Below are 27761 nucleotides of genomic sequence, written 5' to 3' on the forward strand. Positions count from 1 at the left end.
ATATTATTTTAATTGTGTTGGCCGTGGCATTAATGAAAACAAAAAAATGTGGTACAAAACAATTTTTTTTCAAGCATTAAATTAATCAGCAAATTAGAACTATGAATAGAATGGTTTAACGAAATTTGACATCCACACCATCACTTGACCGTCAACCCCATACATTCCACATCACAACCAGCCATTGACTGATGTAATATTGCTCAATATTCCACATACACGACAATGATATTGATCCTTCAATAATATTGAAAGAGCTTTAATGAAAATTCTAATAATTTAGATTGCAGCCAAATTAATTTCCATCAACGTTGTAATTACAAAATACAGTAAATTGATTCATTTGTTAGGCAGACTTTATACATTCACTAATTCATTTGCACCAAGCGCTAGGAGCTAAAAACCAGAAGATAAGAAAAGCTTCATGGGAATCACAGAACCCGTCGATTCCTGAACTTGTTTAAACTTATGGATTTCCTTTTTGAGGCTAATAAATGAATCAATTATATTAAATTTAATAACAATTACATTAAACAAAAAAATTATCACTTACTGAGGAAGCTTTTCATATAAAAATAATACATACAACAAAAATGGGTTGAGAAGGTGGTGGGGAAGGTCAGTACCGCTGCGAAACTCGTCGCGATAGGAGGTGTAGGTTAAAAGTGTGGATCATTCGCCAGCTTTGTTATTGTTTTAGTTTAAATTTCAGCGAGTTTTATTTTATCTTCCGATTTTTTTCATTACTTTTTTTAATTATTCACATAAAATAAAAATAATATGTCTTCAAAATTAGAGGACGTAAGTTGACTTGGATGTTAAATAATTGTATGTGTTATTATTGGGGTTTCAAAGAAATGTACTTTTGATTTGTGTTATAGCCATCAGAAATGACGACTAATAAAAATATTGAAGATTTTAAACCCAGGGAGTACCAAGTGGAACTCTTTGAAAGAGTGATGAAACATAACACTATAATTTTTTTACCTACTGGCTCAGGAAAAACGTTTATTGCTGTGATGGTTATTAAACATAAGTCCAATGATCTAAAACTGTAAGTATAGTGCTGTGATTTTGTGTGCGCAATAACTAAATTTATTTTTATTGACCTCAAAACAATAGTTCTAGGTAAAGAAGTTTTCATACTGGATTAGTTTAATTATAACTTAAGTTTTGAATATCATCAAACTGCCCAGTGCATTCAGGCACAGTTTATATTCATATATCCATCAGTTTGATGACAGTCAAAATTTGTGTTAGGACAATTCTTATATTCTGATTATTATATCAATTCTTATTTTGTTCTTACTTAATTTATATGATAGAAAAGTGAATAATTATACTTTTTCATCCCTACCCTTGATTTCTTTCTGTCAAGCTCATACTTGAGAAAAATGTCTCTTTTGAGGACATGAAGGAAAAGGATTAGTTGGTGATAAGGTTCTTCATAAACTAATGCTGTTGTTATTGTTTAGTTTATTTTGTGGTCCAGTATGTACTTTTTTTTAAAAGTTTCTATTGAGCTAAAAAGACATTTCAACTTTTATATTTTATAAAGAAAAATTCATTTTGAACTAAATATTTTATTCAAGGAAATATTCACGTTTTATGGAATAGTTTTATCTAAACTCATGATTTGAAATGTAGGTACTCCAAACCATATAAAAATGTTAATTAGATATTTTCTTTCATTGGATACACATTTATTCATTGAGTAAAATTTTCATACATTTCGAACTGATGGACACAGGAAAACATGGCTTTCTCTTACCTGCATCGCAAATCGTCCCCACTGATAAGGAACTGGTCGAAGTGATTAAGGTCATAGCTGTGGCTGCTGCAAAATCATGAGGAGGCACAATTACTTTTTATTGTTACTTCAGTTCATAAAACGTTTAATGAACATTTTCTTACTACAAAACAAGTTATTTAAATAAATTATTTATTAGTGTTACGATAATTTGCAAATAATTATTTGTCATCTGGTGTTGTACTGAAAACATATCATGATGTATTAACTACTAAGTAATGTAAGATAATGTTCAAAATTTGTTATAATTAAAATAAGATTGTAAATTAAAATTTGGAACATTCTTAGTCCATAGGGGGTTACAGTTATTTATATCCATACACACACACACACACACACATATATATATATATATATATATATATATATATATATATATATATATATATATATATCCTGGTTATTAACTGATAATTAGCAAATAATTATTTGTCATTTGGTTCATCATTCTTTTTTTTTTTCTTTATAATATCAATATCTATAGTTTTACATTGAATATCAATTGAAGTTTTTAAGATAATGCTCCCATTTTTTCCAACTTCATTAGATTACTTCTACATTGCTGAAAACTGAAGACTGTACCTTTGTGCGAGAATGATTCATGTAGTGGCCTCACTGAAGTTGATGAAATCTTAATTGGCCCATCATTCCAATATGCTTGATCATTGTTGATGCTATTTACATAATTGTTTATTATTTAACCAAAAAGCTATTTTTTTCTGCTTCCATTACACATTTCAAGATATCATTATTTTTGATCTTATTTAGAGAGGCTTCTTAAAAGTTTCTTATCCTTAAATTGTTCTCTGGATCTGAAATTAATGATATGCATAAAAGTTTAAATTGAATCTATTGTCATAAACTCTAATACTGTAAGATTGACTGTGAGTTATAAAAGATTTTTTTTTTTTTTTAGAAAAAACAATCAAGCATCTTTTCATTGAAGTTTTCATTGTTTTTTACCTTGAACAAAATGTCTTAATTATTCTTATTTAGTTAATACTTCTTTTAAATTTTTTAGATTGTATTCTGAAGGAGGTAAAAGAACTTTTTTTCTTGTAAATACAGTTGCGCTAGTAGCTCAACAAGCGCAAAGTATTCGACAGCAAACTCCCTTAACAGTTGGGGAATACAGTGCAGAGAAAGGGGTTGACCATTGGGATATCAATCAATGGCATGAAGAACTTGAAAATCATCAGGTATTTCTTTATTTTATTTGATTCTTATTCAGGAAAGGTACAGCAATGAATTCTTGGTTGCTTTATTAATAAATATTATCTTATATTTTTGCATATTACCTGTTAGAACTTTTAAGATAGCATATATCTGTCTGATCTACACTGATGTGATATTTTGAGATATACCAAACACTTTTATACAAGTCAAGAAATCAAATGAATTAGATGTAATTTATGAAAGTGATAAGATAACAACTAATTGCTGACTCTATTCTAAATAATATAAGTTTCAGAATTTTTTCAATGATATGCAAATTTATTTTCATAAATTAAAGTTTTTCTTATAGTATAAAATATTGATTTTAAATATCACATCTCTGTAACTACCAATAACAAGCTACAAACAGTATTGATTTAAAGCAAGGATATTTTTTTATTTTTCGGTGAAGACTTTAAGAGGAAATTGAAGAACAGAGCTTTATATATTGTTGAATGAATGGGACTGTCATACTAATGTTTTAATAATTTTGTGACACATTTATAATGTATCTATAATTGTTTGGATATACTTACTGTAGTAATGATCACAATACTAAATAAGCACCTTTATGTAGTTTTGGCATATAGAGTTTCAATTGGTATGCTGAGTTTCCTCCCTTTTTACATCAATATATCATTATGTAGCAAATCACCATGTGTCTCATATCTATTGTTAATAGAAGCTGGTATTACATAGTATCCTTAGTTATTAATTTTTATGATTTTCTTGAGTTTTTATTATTTATAATTGTTTATTAATTAATATTTTTCTCTTGTTTCTTTAAAGGTTTTGGTTATGACTGCTGCTATATTTCATCAGATGATTCTGCATGATTATATCACATTACCTCGTGTCAATCTATTAGTTATAGATGAATGTCATCATGCTGTTAATAAACATCCAATGAAATTGGTTAGTAATTCCTACTACTTTCCTCATTTCTGATTTATTTTCTCTGTTTTTTGTTAAAAGTCTTTTGTAATCATTATTTTTCTTATTCACTTGATTAGGTCATGGAAGAATTTAAAGGAGTTCCTACAAAGGATAGACCACATGTTCTAGGTTTAACCGCAACACTGTTAAATTCTAATTGTAAACCAGAACGTATCCCAACGGAAATTCACAATTTGGAAATCACGATGCATGCTAAAATAGCCCGAGCTGAAAATGAAGAAATGATTCAGGCGTGAGTTCCAATCTATAAAATTACATAAAAACGGCACTACAAAAGTTTTTCAATGCAACTTTCTTTTCTACAATTTTTCAAAATAGTTTCCCCCATACAAAATACACTTCTCCATCCCCCTAAACAAACTTTCAAAGTAACCCCAACACATTTATTCTGCAATTTGGCCACACTTGATATCCCAAACCCTCCAAAAGTCTTCATTGTTTGTACCCTTCAATGCCTCACTTTAAGCCTTTTTTTAAGCTGAGGAAAAAGCGCAAAGTCAGAAAGACTGAGATCTAGGCTGTGGGAGGGTGCTCTAACAGTTTCATTCCAGTGCTGGTGTTCAGAGATCCCTCCCTCCTTAACTACTTTAATTTAATTATATTCATGCCACTGCAAGGTAAGGTCTTTCTGTTGGCCGAGTTGAGAGGCGTTGAGAGACCCCCTTTACTTTTTGAATTTAAACAACATCACCCTTTTTAAGCCCAGATCTGTGGCAATTTCCAAACTATACTATTTCTACTTTCAATTAATTCATTGTTACCCACATGGAGTAGATCTCAAGGAACTGTCAGTCCATAGGGGAGCATAGAAGAGAATGAGCGAATAGAAGAACAATCCATGACCCATCATTTCAAATCAACATATTAAGAAGAAATAGATCCCCTAATTCAAAATGAAATTACACACTGACAATAAGGTAACCTTTTGGCTTTCAATCCCCTATAAACCATGTATACTTCTTCTTCTCTCTTCTTTCTCATACTCCTTAAGTGCCTTTCAGCGTGGAGGAGCCTCTAACCACATCTCGGTCCATAGCAAGCATCTTCATCTGAGCCAGCGTTTTTCCTCTTTCCAGAGCTAGTCATAGGATATGTTCCATATAGCTCCTTCTAGGTCTGCCTCGTGGTCTCCTACCAGTCGGCCTCGTGGTCTCCTACCAGTCGGCCTCGCCTCCATACATTTTCTTGGCACTCTGTCTTTCCCCATTCTACAGATGTGTCCATACCATTGGAGCTGTCGGTGTTCAATCACTGATTTCACTGAGGGGATCTGAAGTTCTTCTCTTATTCTTTCATTTCTCTTCCTGTCATTGTCTCTCTTAGTTTTGCCCAATATTCTTTCCCAAAAATCACATTTCAGCATCTGTAATCCTGCTCAAGTGCTTGTCTTGGGTAACCCAACTTTCACTGCCATATAATAGTATTGGAAGATATATTGCTTTAAAGATATGGAGCTTGATATCCTTACCTACCTCCCTCTTTCCCACAATCAAATTATTGCATATCTGGTAGTAAATACTATTTGCTTTATTTATCATATAGGACACCTCTCGGTTGATTCATGTATACATCAAAAGCTTTAAATATAATTTTATTAATTTATACAGTCCATTCAATTAACTTACAGAACTAGCCTTAAAAATGTCAATTTCTGCGAAATTTGGTTTCACTGCAGTTTATAAAATTTGGATTGTGCTATTAACTATTTATTCTCTGCTAAATTACTATAGAATCAATATCTAAAATACAAAGAAATACCCTACGGAATCAAGAGTTACTCATTCTGTTAACCAAAAGCCTCATTTTATTGTATTAAAAATATGAATTTAGTATTAAGCAATTCTTAGTATTTAATAATTGTCTTTATATATTTATAGATTTTCAACTAATCCAAAAGAAGAAGTAGTTATTTACAATATTGAGGAAGACGATGAATGTTTCGCTGTTGTTAAATCTTCAATAGATGAGATTTACCCAATATTGAAGTTAATAGTTCTTGTGGACAGTTCTCCAAAACCACCCAGCAGTCCTCCTAATGCTACCTTAGTAGATAACAAATCAGATACAATCATTGAAATCACAAATATTCTTAAAGAAATAGTAGTAAGTTGATTTATAACTTATGACTAAGATAATGAAAGTCAATACATTTAATCATTACTTGTAACTTTGAAATTCATTTATTTGTATCCTTCATATTGAGTTTCTCCCTTATTGGATTTAGTTCCAAAGGGTTTATAAATGTTCAAACCACAAAATTACACCTTGTTTTGAATTTCTTTATCTTATCTTCAGTTTACCCCATTTTGACATTCTTAGACTAAACTAAAAAATAAGAGAGTTTCTTCTTTACATCCACATTTAAAACTAATTTATTATCTTGGACTGTGTTAAAAAATTAGATCACAAAGTTGGATTTTTTTTTACTTATAATTTTTGTTGTAAAATAACATAGGAACATTCAATCTAAAGCAAATTGCTTAGTTAAAGAATCTTTACTGACCCTAGAAATTTATTTTGAATCAGTATTAGGATCCCTTAGTTATCTGTCTCAGATATCTTTATAAAATACAATGATCTGTGCAAAACTATTTGTTACAAATTTTTTATTTTTAGATTTCTCAAAAATTTGAATAAAGTATCTTTTTAATAATGCTAAATACAATTAGACATCACTGTTAAATAAAGTTTTTTTTAATATAATTCACTCTGTAGAAGAATATTATTTTCATTAAATATAATTCAATGGACCCTTCACATTGCTCTATATATGGATTATTTTATTTAGATGTAGTTAACAGTTGGTATATTTTAAATACCTTTATTGTTTAAATAAAATAAATTGTATCCATTTAAGTCTCAAGCACTCTTTACTAATATTCCAAGTGCTCAATGTATCTCTTTTTTTTATACATTTCATATGTATTTTTCATATATAATAGGTTTAATCATAACATAATACAAATTTTAATTTAATTCTCTATTAAATTTAAAATTTTTTAGCTTATCACAAGAGAATTAGGAGGATATGCTTCAACTTATGTATTGCTATTACGAATAGTTCACTTTGAAAGAATGAGAATTTCAGCTAGCGATCAGGCATTAGTAAAACTTTTAGGTCACATTATAATACAGCTTCATTTGATTCGGTATGGTCATCTATTAACATTACATTATATTTATCATAAATTTTATTTGCTATCTTGTCTTATTCACTATTTTATTTTTAGAAAAAAACTCGAACTGATTATGAAAAATAGACCTGGAAAAATATTTCATTATTCGACTTCAAAGATGATTGAATTGTTCAAATTATTACAGAATTTTGAAGAAAAGAGTTTAGCTCTTGTATTTGTTGAAAGAAAGACGACTGCTAAAGTTTTGTATTACGTACTTGATGTAAGTTACTTCAATTTTAAAAAAAAATATTGAAAGTAAAATATTAGTTTTTAATTATAGGTTATAAGAAATTATTTTTAAAAGAAGAGATCTGAAGTACTATCTATAACATGTCAGTATTTTGTAAAAACTGCAAATCCAACAATTTACAGGAGAGTATATTTTAAGAATATTATACTTTACCTGGTACTGAAAATTGTTTGGGGTGAAAACTTACAATATATTTATGTTTTTGAGAGCTTGGGTCATCCCTCATTGTTTTCCATTAACTAGTTAATATCAATGACTATTTATTAAAAAATACCCTCCAAAAAAAATACCCAATTTATTGAATTTGCCCTCTTTAATTGACACTGACTATGTCTGTTTTTCTAGAATTTAAGTTTTTATTTTTTTATTCTTCAGTTATCATTTGGAAAAATATTCAATGCAGGGTGTCTAGTGACTGATGAAACCATGAAAAGTCAGGGAATTTTTTTTGTTTGAAAAATTCAGAGAATCCGAGAAAAAATTACCATGGTCTGAAAATTCAAATGACAAAAAAAAAAAAATTGTTACCCAAGATATTATAAAAAGTTTCATTTTTTACGTTACTCCTCAACTTTGGTTCAGATAAGCCATTTTCAAAATACAGATATGTCTAAGAAAATGCATTATCGAACTTGTAAATCACTACTAAATTATTTCATCCACTCATGAAATTTAGTGAAATTGATTTTGGACCATATTTACATTGTTCCTCTATGAGTTCAGATAGGATAGCAAAAAATATAATTTTTTTTTTTTTGTTTTTTAGTATATCATGATTCGATTTAAAAGTGTGGTTCAGTTTATTTCTTCAAAGATTCTTTCAAAAATCGGGATTTTTCTTTCTTTGATTGCAACTAGAGTTTAAATAGTGAGGGAATTCATAAGGGTAAATAATAACCAATGGTTGATTCCATATTTTTTTTTTTTTTTCGGCCAAGACTCCCATTGGAGTCCTATACTGCCTAACCATGGTTGGGAGTCAAAGTTCTTCATTTTGTGGGACCGCCACTCAATGAAAAAAGTCAACGTCCCAGGCCGGATTCGAACCGGCACCGCCAATAGACATCAGATTGGTAAAGACTGTGTCTTAACCACTGAGCTATGGGCGGCCCAAGATTCCATATTGGTTTATGTCAATTTTTAATTACCAAAATATTGAATTAGCCATGCATGTGCATATTTGCTAATTCTCTATTTTCGGATAAATCAAATTGTAAATAAAAGATTTCTCCTTCCTTAGTGGTCAAAGTTAGAAAAATCCTGATTTTAAAACACATTTTGAGGTTTCAAATCTAACCTCTCACATAATAATAATAATACTTTACACCTTTACAATTATATTGATTTACGATTTCATGGGGTCTGAAGGGATAAAAATGATTGAACAGGTGGGATTTAAAGGTAGGGAGGGTATCAGAGCGACAGATGTTGAAAGGGATGGAGTTCTATAAGGATGAGGCTTCGATAATGAACGATCTATCGAAAGCAGCGGTTCGGTGGGGCCTTGTGTATTAATCTGTAGACCGGGAATGGGTATTGTGGGAACGAATAGAGTATTGGAACTGAAGGACGGCGGGATGGGATGACTTGGAAGATGAAGGATACCAGGAAATACTTATGATGTTAGGAAGGATAAAGCCACTTCAACTCTGCATAAAAATGAGAAACAGAGGCGTCCCTTGAATCCTGAAGATGAATCGTACAGAGCAATTTATCAAACGTTTTAATTTTGCCTCTAGATCCCCTGAGACGCCCCCATATACCGTACATCAATAGTCAAAGTGGGGAAATATTAGAGAAGTGACTAGGAGCCTACGAGTTTCAAATGGGAATTGGTGGCGACGGAGGTAATTAAGACATTTTAAAGTGGAAAAGGTATGATGGGAAATATTGGATACATGGTTTTTCAGGAAAGCGTTTGATCAAATGTTATTCTCAGGTTTTTTAATGGCGGGGTAAAATTTGATGGGACTATCATGTAGGAACAGAGTTGGAATATTAGGAACAGTTTTAAGGGGGTGATTGGAGCCTATTAAGAATAGTTTTGACTGTTTTGTTCTTTGTAGACCACAATCCTGACCATCTTCTTCATATTTCAAATTATACGCTCAACTATTTATTTATATAATAACTAAAATACTTTCTTTTTACATTTCTAGTCGTTAAGAATTTCAGAGCGTCAGTCTCTGTATTAATTTTTTTTTTTAATTTTTAGGACTTAGCAGCTTCTATTGAAGAATATAAATACATTAAGCCTGATTTTATTGTTGGGGTAAACAGCAATCCATATCATATCACCCGAGAATATATTCTTGAAAGGAAAAAAAATCATAAGATTTTGAAAAAGTAAGCCACAGATGGTAACAAAATCATTTTGGTATAATTTATACATTCCTTACTCTTCAGGTGGTAGGCTCAATTTCAACATCATCATTAGTCTTTAGGTTGGGATTGGTACCCTAAAAGTCGATTTACACTAAACATTATGTTTCTCTTCAATATCATTTATATAAAATATTATATTAAGTGTAAGTGTTTCTATTCTAACTTTCCTTTCCCTTCACCTATTGTTTCTGTTTTTTTAATTTAAACTTTATATATATTTTATGGAAATGGAATGTAGAATGTGAATCTATCTTAATTCCCTCAAAATGTACCTCTTCAGTAAGCTTTGTAACAGCAATCTTATCTGGACCTGTTCACATTCCTCCTCCAAGTTCTTTAGCTTTTCTTACAGTTCTTCATCCGAGTTCTGATAATGATGTGTTTATTGTTGACCATACATTCAATATGAAAAGAAGATAGTCAGAGGTGTGATCACAAATGATAAACAAATAAATAAGTTGTGACAATAATATATTTTATTTCAAAAAAACTATTTTTATCAAAAATATCTCTAAGCCTATCAAGAAAATTTAATGTTTCCAATTCGGATAGACAGATAACAGGAAGAGACATCATATTTTATTTGAAGAGAGATATGATTGGTTACTTACCATCAAAATTTTGATGAATTCGATCACATTTTTCAAACTATTATTTAGGATTTTTGATTGTCTTTATTTGTTCTTATCTTCAAGTCTTTGTTCATTCTCTTACCATTTAATGTTATATCATATTAAAGTAAGTACAAGTTAATAGAATAAGTAGCTTAACTTATATCAATTTTGAATTTTGAACCTTTTTACACATAGATATGACACGCTATTGTTGACCTGAAGTTGTATTCTTTATATGGCTTCTCAGTATGCCTTGCGAGGCATAGACTCAAAAGAAAATGTCATATAAAAAATCAAAAATGTGTTAACTCTCTCTGATGCACTCATATATAGAATATACAAGTTGTTAATTGATGTTCATACATATAATAGCGACATTTTTGAACCTTTGACTCTGATTATTATGTCTGAGTATTGATAATTATCCTTTAATAATAAGATATCAGTGATATTAGAATTTTGATTTTTTTTTTTTAAATTATTTTCTGGAGGTACAAATTTCACAAATGCTTAACAGGATCTATTATATTAATTATATATTTGAATTAAATGTATTCATACTTTTGGGAGTAACCACATATGTTGAGCTGAACAATTTGTTTAAAGCGCTATTTTGATTTATTTTCCCTAAACTATTCAATTTTTTGTTATAGATTTAACATGGGTGAGATCAACATATTGGTTGCCTCTGATGTGATTGAAGAAGGCATTGATGTGAAGAATTGCAATTTTGTGATAAAATTTGATCATCCCAAAACTGCAAGGTCTTATATTCAATCCAAAGGCCGTGCAAGACACAGAGACAGTAAATACATTGTATTTGCTCCATCCTCAAATTCTAATGCTTTTCATAGAAACTATATAACTTTTAAACAATCTGAAGAAACTCTAAAGCAGGTATACCATTTCTTTATTTTTTATTAAGAAAAAGTCCTTAGCTCTGCTCTGCTTAGGAAGGACGCAGTATCGTACTAACCAAAAAAGTCGAAAGTTACTGCATTTATAATAAAGTAATCATTTTCTAGAACCAAATATACTGTATTTAAATTTACTTTTTTACAAGACACTTAAATTCAATAAGTAGTTTTCATTGAAATGGGAGAGTAATTTTTATGTCCATATTTCTCTTTACTCTTATCATTTTTATCTAATATTTTCCTTTTCTATTTGATATTTCACACCATTAAAAATAATTAATTTTTGAAGTGTAATGACTAGTTCTCATATTTAAAGATCTATAGTTTTAGTATCACTTATGCATTTCTGTAAATAAATTTTATTTCTCTAATTTGGTACCTAAGAGCCTGACTGTCTTTAAATTCAAATTGTTTATTTTATGTAAAGTCCTGTCTTTTTGCAGTATTTTTTTAATTTATTCAATATTTCTTTAGCAAAACTTAATTTTGTAGGTGGAAAATGTGATTCTTGTTATAATAGATTAATTAATATCCTGTTATTAATTAATTGAATTAGAGCTTGTTGGACTTGAAGATATTTGGTATTCAACATCATGAGACTTAGATATTTTTGTATTAGGACTTAATATTTTTTATGAAATGAAAAAATAACTTCATTCTGGGACATATGTCCCCTAAGAATAATTACAAGGTTCATATAGTGAGATTTTTATCTGGCGAGCGCTTACAAATATTCAGATAGTAGAATGAAATTACATTGGTATATTGGCTTTACTACTGTTTATTATGTTAATCAATAACTGCCTATTTATTTGATTACAAAGATGTGGAGGTTTGGTTATTCAATAAATGAAGGAATAGGTGTTGTTTAAAGGAGAGAATGGATGAGGACTGGCGAATGGAGATGGGAAGAGAATTCCAGAGGGAGGTTGCACGTATGACGAAGGATTTGCTAAAGAAGGAGGTTCTATAGGAGGGCATATATAAATCATTCGGATGGGATCTGGTGTTTAATGAGTGGATGGATGAACGAAGAGTGAGGAGATCTATGATATAGGTAGGTTTTTTGATGTTAAGAACTTGGAATAGAAAAACACCAAGGAGGTATTGCCTTCGGGAGGTTGGATAGAGCCACTTCAACTCGGAATACCAGCGGGAGACTTGAGAGTGCCTAGGGAACCCAAAGATAAATCTTACAAAGCAATTCATGAGTCTCTTCAGTCTCAACTCTAGTCCTGCAGATAGCCCTCCGTACACCAAGGATCCGTAGTCGAAGTGGGGGAAGACAAGAGAGGATACTAGGAGCTGACGAGTGTTCTGAGGAATGGAATTACGGAATTTTAGGAATTGTTTGAGTACAGTTATGGATTTACGTGTGATTTGGGAAATATGGTTATTCCAAGAGAGGTGTTGATCAAAAGTGACACCAAGGTTTTTTATTGTAGGATAGAAGTGAATCGGTTGGTTGTTAAGGAAAAGTAGAGGACAGTAAGGGAGGGTATGAAGGAGGCGCTTGGAACCGATAAGAATGGCCTTCGTTTTTTTGGCATTCAGCTTCAAATCATTGTTAGACGCCCATGCGTTAATGCTGTCAATATCTTCCTGTATCTTTTGGATGGCCTCAAGCATTTCGGAGGGATGGAAGGACAGATAGATTTGGAGATCGTCTGCGTATAGGTGGTACTGTGCGTGGTGAATGGAATCAGGAAGATCATTGATATAAATGGAGAAAAGGGTTGGTGAAAGTGAGGAACCCTGAGGAACACCTTGTGACAGAAGCAGGGGAGAGGAAAGAGGTTTATTCGGAATGACGACTGTTTGGGAACGATGGGACAGGAAGGAGAGGAACCACTTTAGGACACTATTTGACATGGAAAGGTTTTGAAGTTTATTAAGGAGGATCTTATGGCTGACTGTGTCAAAAGCCTTAGAAAAATCAAAAAGAACTAAAATTGTTATTTGATGGTTATCTATAGCAGATTGGAGGTCTTGGGAAATTTTCAATAAAGCAGACTGTGTGGAATGTTGGGAGCGAAAACCAGATTGGAAAGGATTAAGGAGACCACTATGCTCGAGAAAATTATTAAGTTGGGAGTGGACTAATCTTTCTAGTGGCTTGACCAAATTGGATAGAATGGATATTGGCCTAAAGTCGGAAACCGAAGAAGGAGAAGGAACTTTGTTCAATGGTCGGACAAGGTCTTTCTTCCAGGCTTTGGGAAAAACGGAGTTTTGAAGGGAGAAGTTTTAAATATGCAGGAAGAATGGCAGGGAGACAAAGTTTGATTATCTTTACAGGAACATTGTCTGGGCCGTAATCGTTAGTTCTGGACTTGAGGACTGCTGACATTAAATCATCTGGAGAAACATTTAGAAAATAAAAGTTATTGGGATCAAATGGGATTTCAGGGATGTGAAGAGATGAAAAATCGCACGATGTTGTTGAGGGAGGAGGAGCAACAAAGAAAGTATTAAGCTCGTCTGGATCAACTGGGTAGTATGGACAGGATTTAGGAATGATAACGGAGAGGTTCTTAAGGATTTTCCATTTAGATTTAGGATCAGGTGCTTGGGATAAGATGTTGTGAAAGTACTGCTCCTTGGAACAGGATTTTTTATCACTATATTGGATTTTCAATTCATAGACTCCTATGAATATCTGACTGTTTAGAGTTAGGCTAAAAGAAAAACTAGTTATTTTCTCACTGTTTATAGTTAGGCTAAAATAAAAACAAATGGAAAAAATAGTCCAGAATTAATGCTATAACATATATACCAAGAGATTCTCCGGTTTTATCCTACCTTGTAGCTTAAAATTAAAATCTTATCTCTTTTCTATGAATTGGATGATGATAAATAGTTAGTTCTATCTAGTGGATGAGTGGTTTGGAGGAAAAAGTAAAAGCTCAATCAGTGAGCCACTGAACAACTCTGATCTATGAAGTTATTTTCTCCTTACATTTTAACTTACATTATTTTATCTACATAGGAATTGTGCTATGGCAGAGATCAGTCTAGAAGGGGTGGAACGGAAGCAGAAGCAGAATTATTTCTCTACTCCAAAGAAGTTGAACCTTTCTTTATCGATGGGCCAATTGGTCCTAAAGTCACTGTTGAATCTGCTATTTCTTTATTGAATAGGTATAGTCATTAGAATGTTTATTTAGTAACAGTAATAGTCAAGTTGATGGAATGAATCTTATTAGTAAAAACAAATACAGTTATTTAATTATCTAATGTTAAATTTTTGAAGTTTTTAAGCCTTAAGCACCATTATGGTCATAATTTTCTTGTATTACTCTCTCAGTTATATATTTTTTTTAAATTTAACTTTATCCTTAACATAGTTATTAATAGGGTAATTATTAAAAGTTTAAAAAATAAATTAGAATTTTTTTTATATTGATCTAAATCTTATAAAACTATTTCATTTATAAAAAATATGCAATGAACATGAATTGTATCTCTAAATGAGGTCTTTCGGATGTATACTTTTCTAATTTCAAAAAATCTGATTTTAAAACTTACCCTAATGTGTAGGTTTTCCCTTTTTACACCTTATTTTACATTGTTGAAAGATACGCAAAATATAAAGAAACATATATTTTACTTTTTAAAGCCAAATGTTTGGTTATAAAGTAGAGGTCAAAGTGTTATCTTTTTTCAATCTATAATGAAGAAATTGACCTCTGCAAACATACAACATAACTTTTTGAATAATGCTTTTCCTGGGATTTCATTTGAAATAGTTTTCACATCATCACTCTAGAAAATATTTTCAGCAACATTCTTCCAAGATATAGCTTATAATTAGAAATTGTTTAGCCTAAATATTCAGATATTTTTTGTTTTATGTTTATTTAGATTTTTACTTGTAAAAATAAAGAGAATTATTTGAAATCTTGTTTTATTAATTTAATTAGAAAAGAACATAAATAAATTTGATTTATTAGGTCTTTTGATTATACTTCCCATCATGTACTGGAAATGTTAGGATGGCTTTGGTATGAAAAAAAAAAGTTCCTTTATTATTTTGTCTAAACTTTTAAGCACATTAGTAATTTTAATGTGAACGACAATGTTTATCAAATATAGTTTCACTCTTCACCTAATCGAAAATGTTCTTTGAACCAGGTTTTCTCATAGTTGATCTAACAAAGTTGACTGTGGGTCACAGGTCCTTAAAAAAAAAAAAGTCCAAGTGATTTAAAGCCTACGACCTGAGAGTGATGTAAGTGGCATTTTTTGTTCTTGGCCTGATGGATATTTTTAATTTGATCGATAGCCATAGTTATTTGAACAATTGTCCTGCTTTTCTTCTGCATAGAAAATCTCCCACACATAGATTTTCTATGATCCTCTTCAGTATTTTTTGGCTTGAAAGTTTTTCAGTATAGCCACATGTCTTTGTCATTATAATTTTCATCATACTTCCCAACAGCTTTTCTTGCAGCATACATGTTAATAATCTCGATCTGAGCTTGCCATTAAATACTGGAAGTGCATGGAATTGGACAATTTCAATTCTTCTTATCTCTTCTCCAGAATATCTCCAAATATTCTGACTAAAATAATCTAGATAATAAAAATAATTCAACTTACGTAGTTAATTATTATTTATATAATGAAACATGAAAATTTAAATACAAGTAAAACAATGTGTTACTCAAAAAATCTGAATATTTACTCTAAAAAATTTCCAATTTTATATAATGCAGATTTTTCAAAAAATTGTCAGAAATGAGGGGTAAAGAGGAAACACCTACATTTGGGTGAGCAATGAAGCCTTAAAATCAGATTTTGTAGGCATTTGTTAAGACCCTTTGAATAACCTCATCGAGAGCTAAAATTTAAGTTCTTTACAATTTTTCGATATCATAAATGATTTTCAAGATATTTCAATTTCAATCCTAGTTCACATACATGAAATACGATGTATAAGAAAATATTTTGTTATTGTATTATTCAATAAGTCAAAAATAAATCGACTATGTTTATTATAAAATTACAGTTGATTCTCAAGTTATGAGAAAAAAAAAACTTTTGATAACTGGATATAATTACATTCTATTTATGCTTATATTTCTTATTGGTTTGTTTCTTTTATTATTTATCTAATTATGTTTTTAACAGATACTGTTTTACTTTGCCCTGTGATAAATTTACCAGACTTACTGTATTTTTTTGGAAGAAAGAGGTTATTGTAGATAACAAACCTAAAACTCTATGTTTTCTTCAACTTCCTATAAATTGCCCATTGAAAGGAATAATCGAGGTAAGATTTTTTTTTTTTTAATCTTTAGTAATAATTTTTTACTGTTACAGTTTTTAGCATGTACGTAATGTCTAATTTAATTATTTGATTGTTTCTTGAACAAATATTTGTTTACCAAGAGTATTTTTTATTAAAATGAAATAACATTTTTATAAATTGAAATGTCTTCAATATGTTGGATGAAGCAGGATTAATTATATTAACTAAACATTAGCAAAACCACAAAAACATTTTTTATCACTTTCCTAAACAAAAATTGTGGGAAAATACGACCGTGTAGGAACACTGCTGCTCATGCTTTTTTTTTTTCTCCTTTTATTTACAATTACAATATTCAAAAATATTATAGATTATTGTTATTATAATTCTGTGAAAAGATCTAATTATTAACCATTGTAATAAATTATTTCCATATTACCTCTATATCTTAAATACTCTTTATTTATCTTAAATAAATTTTGTTTCTAAACAGTGGCTGAATCAATACAAGTATCAATACATAAGTTATACACCCATATCTCAATCATTTATGAATGGAAAAGTATTATGTGTTTTAGAATCATTATCTAAAAGCCTTAGAAATAAAAAAAAATAGGTGGAGCGATTTTGTTGCATCTTTTTTTGGTTCTGTAAGGTATCATGCCCATGTTAAAAAAAGTCTTGTGAATGGTTATACCAAAATTTTGGTTCTGTTGGGTATCATGCACAAGTCAAAAAAGTCTTGTGAATAGTGATACCAAAAGTTTGGTTCTGTAAGGTATCTTGGGGCAGCATTAGCAGCTTGGTAACGCGCCAGTCTACCAACCCACAGATTGTCAGATCGAATCTCGGTCCCACCCGGGTTTTATTCAAGTATAAAATAATGCAAAATTCACTTACAATTTCCCCTTGGGTATTTGTGAGGCCCATTAGTCAATGGGTGGCAATCACAAAAAATAGGCGTGGGAGTGGCGAACTCACCCTACAAAAAATACCATGTCCAGAAACGTGCGATGTATTAGGAAATGCATTGTGTGAAGACTTAGGCCTCCATGGTCTGTTGCCCATTTAATAATAATAAGGTATCTTGCCCTAGTAGAAAAGTCTTGTGAATGGTCATACCAAAATTTTGGTTCTGTAAGGTATCTCGCCCAAGTAGAAAAGTTTTGTGAATGGTCATACCAAAATTTTGGTTCTGTAAGGTGTCTTGCCTAAGTAGAAAAGTTTTGTGAATGTTCATACCAAAATTTTGGCTCTGTAAGGTATCTTGCCCAAGTAGAAAAGTCTTGTGAATGGTCATACCAAAATTTTGGTGCTGTAAGGTATCTTGCCCAAGTAGAAAAGTCTTGTGAATGTTCATACCAAAATATTGGTGCTGTAAGGTATCTAGCCCAAGTAGAAAAGTCTTGTGAATGGTCATACCAAAATTTTTTAGACTTAGTACAATGATGCTGAAACACTTTTTTATTGCTTGTTACTTAATCATTAACTGATTTAAATAATAAACCATTACTTAGTAATTTGCTGCATTTTTTTTTTTTTTAGGGACAGCCTTGTGAAAACCTTGTTACCGCTAAGGGGGCAGTTGCTTTAAATGCATGTAAAATGTTGTATAAGATTGGTGAACTTAATGAACATTTACTCCCTGTAGGAAACGAAGTTCAGAATGTTGAAGAAAAGATACTGTGTCCTCTCTGGGAGGATGAAAAAGATCAAAAGTCTTTACATAAACCTGGAACTAAAAAAAGTCGCAGAATCTATGATAAACAGGTTATTATTATTTTTATTTACATAATGAGATAATAAAAAATGACAATATTGCTTTGAGGTACTAAGTAACAAATTTTAATCGTCTAAAAGTTATTTATAATTTATCTTTCTTAAATTTTATACTTTTATAGACCTTTCTAAATTAATTTTTTTTTTTTTTAATAGTTTCCAAGGTGGATCTGTGGTGGCTTTCCACAAGTAGGCCAGCCTGTCTACATCCATGTTTTAAAAATATTACCAAATTATCCGAAACCTGAAAATGACAGGCTATTAGCATTTTATAATTTGCTATTGTCTAATAAGAATTTCGCTGTACTTAGTTCCAAAAAGTGGCCAAAGGTAAATATTTTCTTTTGTTTTTCTCTTTGTTGACATTTAAATTATATGCTAACTAATCAAAAGAACATCGTTATTTCTTGATAATTTAAGTTTATTACAACTACATTAAATCAATTATCCTCATACTCAATTGCTTAATCTTCTAAAGATTGTTTATATTTGAGAAGATTATTTCCAAAACTAGCTTAACTCTTTTTTTTTTCACAAAATTTTTTTATTTTACTTTTTACAAGTTTTCAAGTATCGCATCACCTTATTGACCAGAAGGGTAGGAGGTTAAATGAGCTCAAGCTCTTGATCTTACCTTGGTCAAAGTGTACGTAATCATATGTTTTGACTATCTTCTGTTAAGTTTTTGAAAATGGATTGAGTCAGTTTTGTAACTTCAAAAATAATTGTTTTAACTTGTTAGATAAATCAACTTAGTTAAATAATTTAATATAGTAGTCATCATTGCTCCTATAATAAACAATCTAAATACTTTTTCAGCTTTGTAATTTCCCATTATTCATGAACGTTGGTGAAGTAAGGGTAAATATACAACAAAATGCTCGAAAGATTACTCTTAACCAGGAACAGTATAAAAAAATTTTGGCTTTCCATTCTTTGTTATTTACAGAAGCTTGGTCACTAAAGAAAGAATTTTTAGTTAGGGAGTATGAAAACAAAGAAAACTCGTATTATGTAGTTCCTGCTATTGTTGGTAAGCAATTTTGCATGATTTTTCAAGTTTCTAATAAGTAGGTGGAGTGTTCCTCAGTCTCAAAAATTACAATATAACTAATGTAATCATCTACTATCTCAGTTTATTTCATAATATTGAATAAAATCCAGTGTTAGGTTTATAAATAACTATCAAAACACTACTTGTACCCTACTAAGCACTATATAGCCTAACTGTATCTTAATTTCCTTAATCTGAATCAGCTCTATAGTCCTCAATTACCTAATATTTAATTTTCAACTATATTACGATACATCTACATAATTAATGTTGGTTGTTTGGTTTTAGATAATGATAGTATTACAATTGATTGGGAAACTATAAAAAATCATGGAGAAATTCCTCCAGTTAAAGCAGTACCACTGGATTCCAGAGGGGACATAATTGTAACAAAAGACAAATATCTCAATAAAATAGTTATACCATGGTACCGTCCTAAAGGATTCATGTTGGTATGTTATTCTAAATAGCTTTTATTGTTAAAAATTAATGGTGTATCTACATTTCTATCTTTGACTAAATTATAAATAGGTTGGATTCAAAATAAAAAATGTAAGAAATTTACAAAAATGTTGGTAGAAAGTTAATATGTCCATGTACAGTCATATTTTCTGGCAGTAAAAGGAATATATTTATATTTCATATTGGTGTGATATGATTTTCCCATGCTAGTAGCACCTCCACATATCTGTTTCTGAAATCATAATCCTAGAAAAAGCATCCCAAAAAATAGTTTTGCTAATTTTTTTAGTCCATGGAAGATTAGATAGTTCTAGGAGTTAAACATATTGTCTTTGAATAAAAGGCAAAAAAGAGAAGGAACATGCATTAATTATTCCATCAGTTATTTCAGTGAAAATTATCATTTTAATAATTACTACAGACCAGCAAAATTACTTGCCCATTTCTATCTTCACAATATAATCATTTAAATTATATTTACTGGATGCAGGGCATTGAATGTTCATTGCGATTGTGGCACTAAGGAAAACATACCTTGAGTCTTTCTTAAAGGTTATTGGGTTTTCGTAAATATGTCATTTCCTGTCAGATAAAAGGTCCAGTCTTTAGGACTAAGTATTTGATGGTACTTCATACATTTTCAAAAAAATTATCTGATATCTTTGATCATCCACTGCTAATCCCTGAAGAGAATTTTGATTGACCCTCTTCAACACATGATGTGCAATCTTACAAAAATGTCATATTGGAAGCAGATAGTTGACCGTATGAAGTAGATTGTAGGAAGACAGCCTGGATGGCCGTCAATAAAGGTACCAAAATAGTAGAAACAAATGTTTATTGTTAACCGGCGCTTCGTCAGGGCTAAATGAAAACAAGATACCTGTTTTATGTGTTTACATTTTTACCTATTTTATCACTACTCATCTCCAATTTATGTCGATACACTAACTTAATGTTGACACCATGTCTGAAAGATTGTAGACTACTCATTATTGTTATTACTTGTCACAGTTTTACTACCTGCTATTTTTATCCATATTGTTCTAATTTTCTTTTAGATTATCATACCACTATTCCTCCCATTTTTCACAAATTTTATTCTTATTCAATAACTTTTTTTTTATTTTTGTCAATGTATATTCTCTCTCTCTCTCTCTCTCTCTCTCTCTCTCTCTCTCATGTATATCTTGTACATGTACTTCTGCATTTATCTCATATATTTGCCTATTGTAATATTAGACAAGGGATTAGATAATCCTATCAGTTTACCTTTCTATATATTATAAAAAATCTTACTCTTTTTTGAAGGTTAGTGAATAAGTGAAGAAATTCCTACCTGGCTCTGTGTCCTAACTTGTGAGTTGTCATCCTTGTTTCAATCAGACATTTACTTCCCCACTCTTTTTATTTGTTATTGTTAGTAGTTTTCTTAATATTCCCTTTTACTTGTTACTATACTTCATCTCTGCCACATTTACTTCACCTATCTGTTAACCTCTCATAATTATTATCTGTTAACCTTTTAAACTCACCTCTTTACCATGTTTTCAACTATTTTTAATGAGTATTTTTCTACAATTTATTATTCTAATTCTGTATTTAGTATTTTATCACACCTGGCTATATTTATTAGTAACTAGTTTCCAGTCCATCTTTATGTATACTTCCTTAAATTATTATTATTTTAATTTAACTATTATATATTTTTAAAAATGTTTTTTAATATATTTTTGTATTTTCTCTGTATATTTATTTTAATATTCTGTAAATTCTTGCAATGTTTGTATTTTGTAATAAAACAACATCATGACAGGTGCTAAAAATAAAGCGTCGCCTACAACCTCTTCATCCTGAGCTGTAACTAGTCTGAACTTTCATAAAATCTTTTATGCTATGTAATGTGTGGGAGAATTTGGGGTATTGTAGTATTATAGCATTCTAGCATTTCCTATAGGCATAACTTTTATGAACAAGTTCATTTATTGCATAAATAAGTTTTATGAATATCTTTGCCAAAGAACTTTTATATTGTAATGCTGTCATCAGAGTTGGTCAAGTCAGTCATGTTCTGCCTGTGAAGGCTAGTGGTCTGTTACCTCTCGTCTTGTTAGTGTCCTGACTTATTAAATTCAGTTTCTTTCCTTGCCACCTGATATCGACTGAAATTCTCATATAGTTTACTAGATATGATAATTTTTGGTTCTATATCGACAAAGAAGAGTGGAGTTCTATGTATTAACTGTCATAGTAGTTTTTTAATTATTTTTTTCATTAAGTATTCTCTTTTACTATTAAATATTTAGACTTGCTTCCTTTTTAATCAATTTTTCAGAAATATGTTGTAACAAGAGTGTGTGAAGAGCAAACACCTATGTCTCCCTTTCCTTCTGAGCAATACAGTTCATATTCTGATTATTTTTTCAAACGTTACAATCAATCAGTTGTTAATAAAAATCAGAAATTGATAGAAGTGAGAGCTATATCAGGAAAAAACAACTGTTTATTGCCAAGGTAAGATATATTATTATGATTTTGAAGTAATCTATGACGGTTCTTTATAAAAAATTAATATGGCTACTGAAATAATTATCTTAAACAATTTTAACTACTGCAGGTGTGTCAATTATTATTATATGATGAAGTTACTGACTCAGTCCTTTGAAATCCCTTGTTTTTAAAAAATGCTGTAAGTGTTTTCATGCATTTAATTAATATCATTTATAAATGAATAATTATATTCTAAGTGTTAGTAATCACTCATATTGACTTGAGGGCTGAATAGGAGTAACCTCAATTGTCTTCATCATTTGGAATTATCTTATTTAGAGAAACAGCATTATGAACCATGGACTCTGCGACCCTCACCCCAATGTGCTCGGCTGTGACATCCTCTCAGCATTGCTATAGCAAGCTAATTTACTGAATTATTTGGTTTAATAATATGACTATTGTATATGTGGACTATTCTAAAACAAAAAGGTCAAATCAGAGAATTTTTTCTTTCAAATTTGTATGTTTAAATAAAGTTTCCTAAAAAAAAAAAATCTACTCTAATATTTCGTTAATTTTACATGAAATAAAACTCCAAGCAGTTCATCATGATCATTGCTTATCAAATTAAAAATAAGTAAAACAATTGTTGATGTGATGTTATGTGAATTACATAACCTTTGAAGGAGGGACCATCTGGCTGCGAGGGATTTACCTCATTAATTTAGCTATTGATGTGTAGATTAGGAAAGTAAATAAGCATATATGACTCAAGTATTGATATTTAATTTTCCTTAAGTCCTATATTTTAAATATATTCTTATATTATACTATTTTATTTTAACTCATTCCTATTTCATAATTTGAAACATTTCTCAGATATTGATACAAACAAAACATTTAGAGATATTTACATTTTAAAAAACCGTTAATTAATTAAAAGTGGCTTGATTTTGTTTATAATTGAACAATATATTGGTTTTATACCCGTAGAATAATAATATATTAGTTTTAGCGACAATGTTCCAGGAATCCATAATAAATAAAATAAAGCCTTGCAAACAAGACCCTTAATGTTCCTTTGAATTTTTTGTCATTATATTATTTAAAACCATGTTTTGAAGGACACAGGGTTTCATTTCCATTCTATGAACTGTTTAGAGTTCAGTTTTGTTTCCTTGTTGCGCATCTTTAGATTTGCCATTCATGATTAGAATTGAAGTTTCATGGTAACCTATACATATTGGAAATTTAAAAAAAAAATTCACAAGAATTTTCTCTCAAAAAAATTTTAAAAACAAAAATTCATTACAAATTATTTTTTAGCTTTGAAACATTTATTTGAAATGGAAAGAGGAGACTTAAGTTATTTCAATTGAGCTACATTGAAAAAGTGGCTAAAATTGAAAAACAAATTATTTTTTAGCTCAAAATCGAAAATATATGTACACTTGAGAAAAATTATATGGAAAATTTCCGATATTCAGTAATTTCAATCACATTATGGATATTGTTATAGATGCCAATACTAATATTAGTATTTTATTTATTTTTTTTGTACCCTCCTGTAAAGATTTTAATTGGTATTTAGAACGTACATATAGGAGGTATGCTATATGTATAGCTGGGTATGAAGGATACCTTGGATTGCCTTTTGGCATTATAAGGTTAGGTGAGGGGTCCAATGAAGGTTGTAAACTTGGTTGGCTTACACTCGTGGTTTATTAATAATATCAGTATCAATTTCAGTATTGATATTAGTATTGTTTACAATATCAATTCGTTGAGAGGGAATTGAACAAAAATGTAATTTGTATTAAACTAAAGCTTAAAAAATTAATTAAATTAATAAAAATTCATATTATCTTATTTTTTCTTATTTATAAAATATTTTGTTTATATTATATATAAAAATGATTGACCGTATTATTTCAAATACAAAAATTTTTTATATGTTTCTTTTCAATTCTATGAAATTATTCTGAAGTAAAAAAGGATATATCATTTTTATAAAGAAAAATAATTTCTTTTATTGAAAATAAATTAATTTAATTTAAAACATGAAAAACTTAAATCAAAAACAATTTAAATTGCATAACATAAAACTAAAAATAGTCTTAATACTTTGTTTGTATTCCTTCTCATCTTTTAATCCATTGAAATTGGATTCTATCTCATTTGTTTCTGCTTTTCACCTTAGCTTGATACTGACTTAATTAATTTCACTCTTCTTTACCACCATTGTCACTATTATTGTTTATTTTCAACTAAATAAGCTCATTTTTAATAGTTATAATATAATGTTTGTATCATATATATAGATAATTGACCAAATTTGAATTTGAGCGAGATGGTTAGGACTGTGGTCAAAAAGAAAAAATTGTTCTTAACTGTTTATTTATTGCCGACATTTTGACCCACAATATAGTTCTTCATCAGATCTGTTGTGGTGGATAGAGATGTACACAATAGAACAAAAGGACTTATAAAATGACATCTAAAATGATCTTGTTGTATTGTGTACAATACTACAGGCCTCATGAGGACCTACGTAGTGAGTCGAAACTTCAGCAATTAATAAATACTTCAAAACTGTTATTTCTTCTTGACTGCAGCCCTTAATATTTCCTTCAAATATATTTGTAGTTCTTTTACAAGAAGTGATAAGAATGTTCCAAAACATTTTATACTTTGACTCCTTGTTAAAATAATTTACCATTCCCATGCAAAATTAATAAATCTCTAAATGCATTTTGTTCTAGAGTTCCTTATGTTTTCATTATATTAAGGTTTGACTGTGATTAAATTTTGAGGATTTTTTTTTATATGTTCTTATTTAAATTTTCTTTTAGTTCATGATGTTCTCAGATTTTAATTAATAACATAATTCACATTTTTGGTTCTTATTTTAGGGGAAAATATCGCTTGGGTAAAAAAAGACGTCGTGATGAGGAAGATTTTGAAGAGACATTAGTGCCTGAGTTGTGTACACTTTTAGAATTCCCTGCGGTTTATATGTTGAAGATTACTTTATTACCATCAATATTACATCGTATAAATATTCTACTGAACGCTGAAGAATTACGTCAAAAGATTGCTGCTGAAACAGGACTTGGAGTCGTCAAACTTCCATCAGGTTTATTTCCTATTAATTTACTTCGTAAATATATAATATATGTGTGACAACTGATCTGTTTTACTATGTATTGAGTAGGCATATGTTTCTATTTCAAAGAAAAAAATTCGGCTATGCAATTAATAACATGAAACAAGGTCTAGCAGGCAGTTTATTGATTTTTCAATGTTTCTTTAAATCTCATGTGTCCTAAAAGAAGTTAAGCATCTTATGTTGTTGTTATCTCCTTCATTTTTTTCCAAGTTGTATCATTATATTTCTACCTTAAATTTTTATTTACTGACCACCTAGGTAAGGAGATTATATTATGTTTTTAAATGGATGTATGGATATGTTCCACCTTCCCCCATGAAAAAACAAACACATTTTTAGTCATTGGTCTGCTTTTGTCTGTGTCACAGTTACCTCTTGAATGGGTGAACCAATTTTATTTTTTTGTTTCACAGGATAAAAAAAAAAAAGTTCACCCAATTCATACAATTCACCCAGATACATGTGTACCAAATTGAGCGCCACAGCCAAAAAATTAGTTTTCTATAGACTGTTGTTCTAAAACAGCTCTAACAATTTTGACAAAATACCTAAAGAGGGCTTATTCTTCAAACCCTTTAATTCCCCACAAAAAAAACGGGAAAAAAAGGCATAAAGAAAAGAAAACCTCAATGAAGTACAACTGTAAAAATATATATTGTATGGTTACTAACATAAATATTCATTAGAAAGGTTAGTACATGTTCTTGTGACTGATTTTCAATCAGACTTTTTACCCATTTTTAAAAATATTTTGAACAGGTTCCCATGGAAATCAGTTTACATTTTATTAACTTTTTAAATCATTTGAATCTATGCAACCTTGGAACATGCCAGATACTCATTTTGAAGAAAATTAAATTGTCTAATAATAATAAAATAAATAAATCCCAAGCAGATTAATATTAGTGAAGATACATCAAACAATATTGATCTTGGCTGCAAAGGAGTAAGAAAAAGTTGTGTAGTGACATCCAATATTTTAGTACACAAATCATTGTAAAAACTAATAGCTTGATCAAATTGTGACAATCAAGGAAAGATAATTTTTTTAATCAATAATGTTAAATATTGATTATTAAAAAATATATTATTGTTAAATTTATATTAAACTTTTCTTTATTTTTTTTAATTGTGTACTGGGCACTAAGGACCATGTGAATATCATTGGTTAGGCTTCTTTGGGAGTCTTGATTTGCTTTCTTCCCATTGCAGTTTCATGATCCTCGACTGCCTTTCTTTTCTTTCTTCAGACCACTTTGTGCCCCTCTTTTTTTCTTCTTCCAAATTAAACTTTATTGTAAAAAAATATATAAACTACATTATTTTTAACACTAGTGATATCCTTTTCTTTTTTTGTTGCACACATAATTTGAATATTATCTCCTAAAACGCCGATCTAAAATCAGAAATCAATAACTTTTTCTTAATTCTGTATTCAGCTATTTATTGGTTAATGAATGAAATTATTTTCACTTGTTTCTAAGGTGTTTATTGGTCATCATTAGAAGTTGATGATACAGCCTTAGCTGGTGATGAAAGTTCAAATGCTAGAAGTACAATCGAGGTGAGTAACATGTTGGCAGATAAAATGGTTGAGCTGCAACCTAAAGATTGCACTTGGGATAAAGAAGAAGAACCAATAGATATAGAAAGAAACTTGAGGAATCTAGATCTACTTTCTGTTCTTCACTATGAAAAATTCGCCAAAATCGAAATTTCTGCTGACCAAATTGATGTGAGCAATAATTATTTTGTTATTTATTATTGGGTATGGGATTTGACAATATGCTATTCCAATAAGGTTCCATTGGTCATGCTGTTTACACTTAATTAGATTAGATAATATAAAATAAATTATAATTATTCTTTTGTATTTATTACAAAGTATTTCATTGCCTTGTTAACAGAATATCATTATTTAATTTAAAATAAAATGTTTGCTCTGTTTATTTATAGGAAGTAATGTTACATTGTTTTATCTGTTAAAAAGTGCAAAAGAAAAAGGTTTGCTTTTGAAAGTTTATGTTGAGTGTTAGTTTTCTGAAACAATTTAAAATATGATTATGAGAGATAGTTGACCGTGGATGATAAATGAGGAGAAGATGGTTGGAGGGGCGGTCAATGAAACACAAATAAGTATGATTAACTTATTTTAATGTGCCGACGTTTCGGCTAGAGTTTCTAGCCTTCTTCAGGGCTAAAAACAAAACAAGATAGCAACCA

At 29.9% G+C, this 27761-nt stretch overlaps 1 protein-coding gene across 1 annotated transcript in view; it reads left to right on the forward strand.

Annotated features, from left to right (window-relative positions):
- Window positions 1–338: 338 nt before the first annotated feature.
- The window catches only part of Dcr-2 (Endoribonuclease Dcr-2), a 39195-nt gene continuing 11772 nt past the window's right edge, over window positions 339–27761 (forward strand). The window contains exons 1-19 of the mRNA XM_014419825.2: window positions 339–801; window positions 882–1054; window positions 2832–3009; window positions 3815–3940; window positions 4039–4214; window positions 5860–6085; window positions 6986–7131; window positions 7213–7381; window positions 9627–9757; window positions 11064–11307; window positions 14317–14468; window positions 16461–16602; window positions 18127–18351; window positions 18517–18690; window positions 19180–19393; window positions 19703–19866; window positions 22212–22390; window positions 25282–25505; window positions 27023–27273. Coding sequence (XP_014275311.1) covers window positions 781–801; window positions 882–1054; window positions 2832–3009; window positions 3815–3940; window positions 4039–4214; window positions 5860–6085; window positions 6986–7131; window positions 7213–7381; window positions 9627–9757; window positions 11064–11307; window positions 14317–14468; window positions 16461–16602; window positions 18127–18351; window positions 18517–18690; window positions 19180–19393; window positions 19703–19866; window positions 22212–22390; window positions 25282–25505; window positions 27023–27273 — 3315 coding nt within the window. The 5' untranslated portion in view covers window positions 339–780. The remainder of the gene's footprint in view (window positions 802–881; window positions 1055–2831; window positions 3010–3814; window positions 3941–4038; window positions 4215–5859; window positions 6086–6985; window positions 7132–7212; window positions 7382–9626; window positions 9758–11063; window positions 11308–14316; window positions 14469–16460; window positions 16603–18126; window positions 18352–18516; window positions 18691–19179; window positions 19394–19702; window positions 19867–22211; window positions 22391–25281; window positions 25506–27022; window positions 27274–27761) is intronic.

This window comes from Halyomorpha halys, unplaced genomic scaffold (assembly GCF_000696795.3).
Source record: "Halyomorpha halys isolate HHAL.00 unplaced genomic scaffold, Hhal_1.1 Scaffold252.1, whole genome shotgun sequence".
Lineage (NCBI taxonomy): Eukaryota > Metazoa > Arthropoda > Insecta > Hemiptera > Pentatomidae > Halyomorpha > Halyomorpha halys.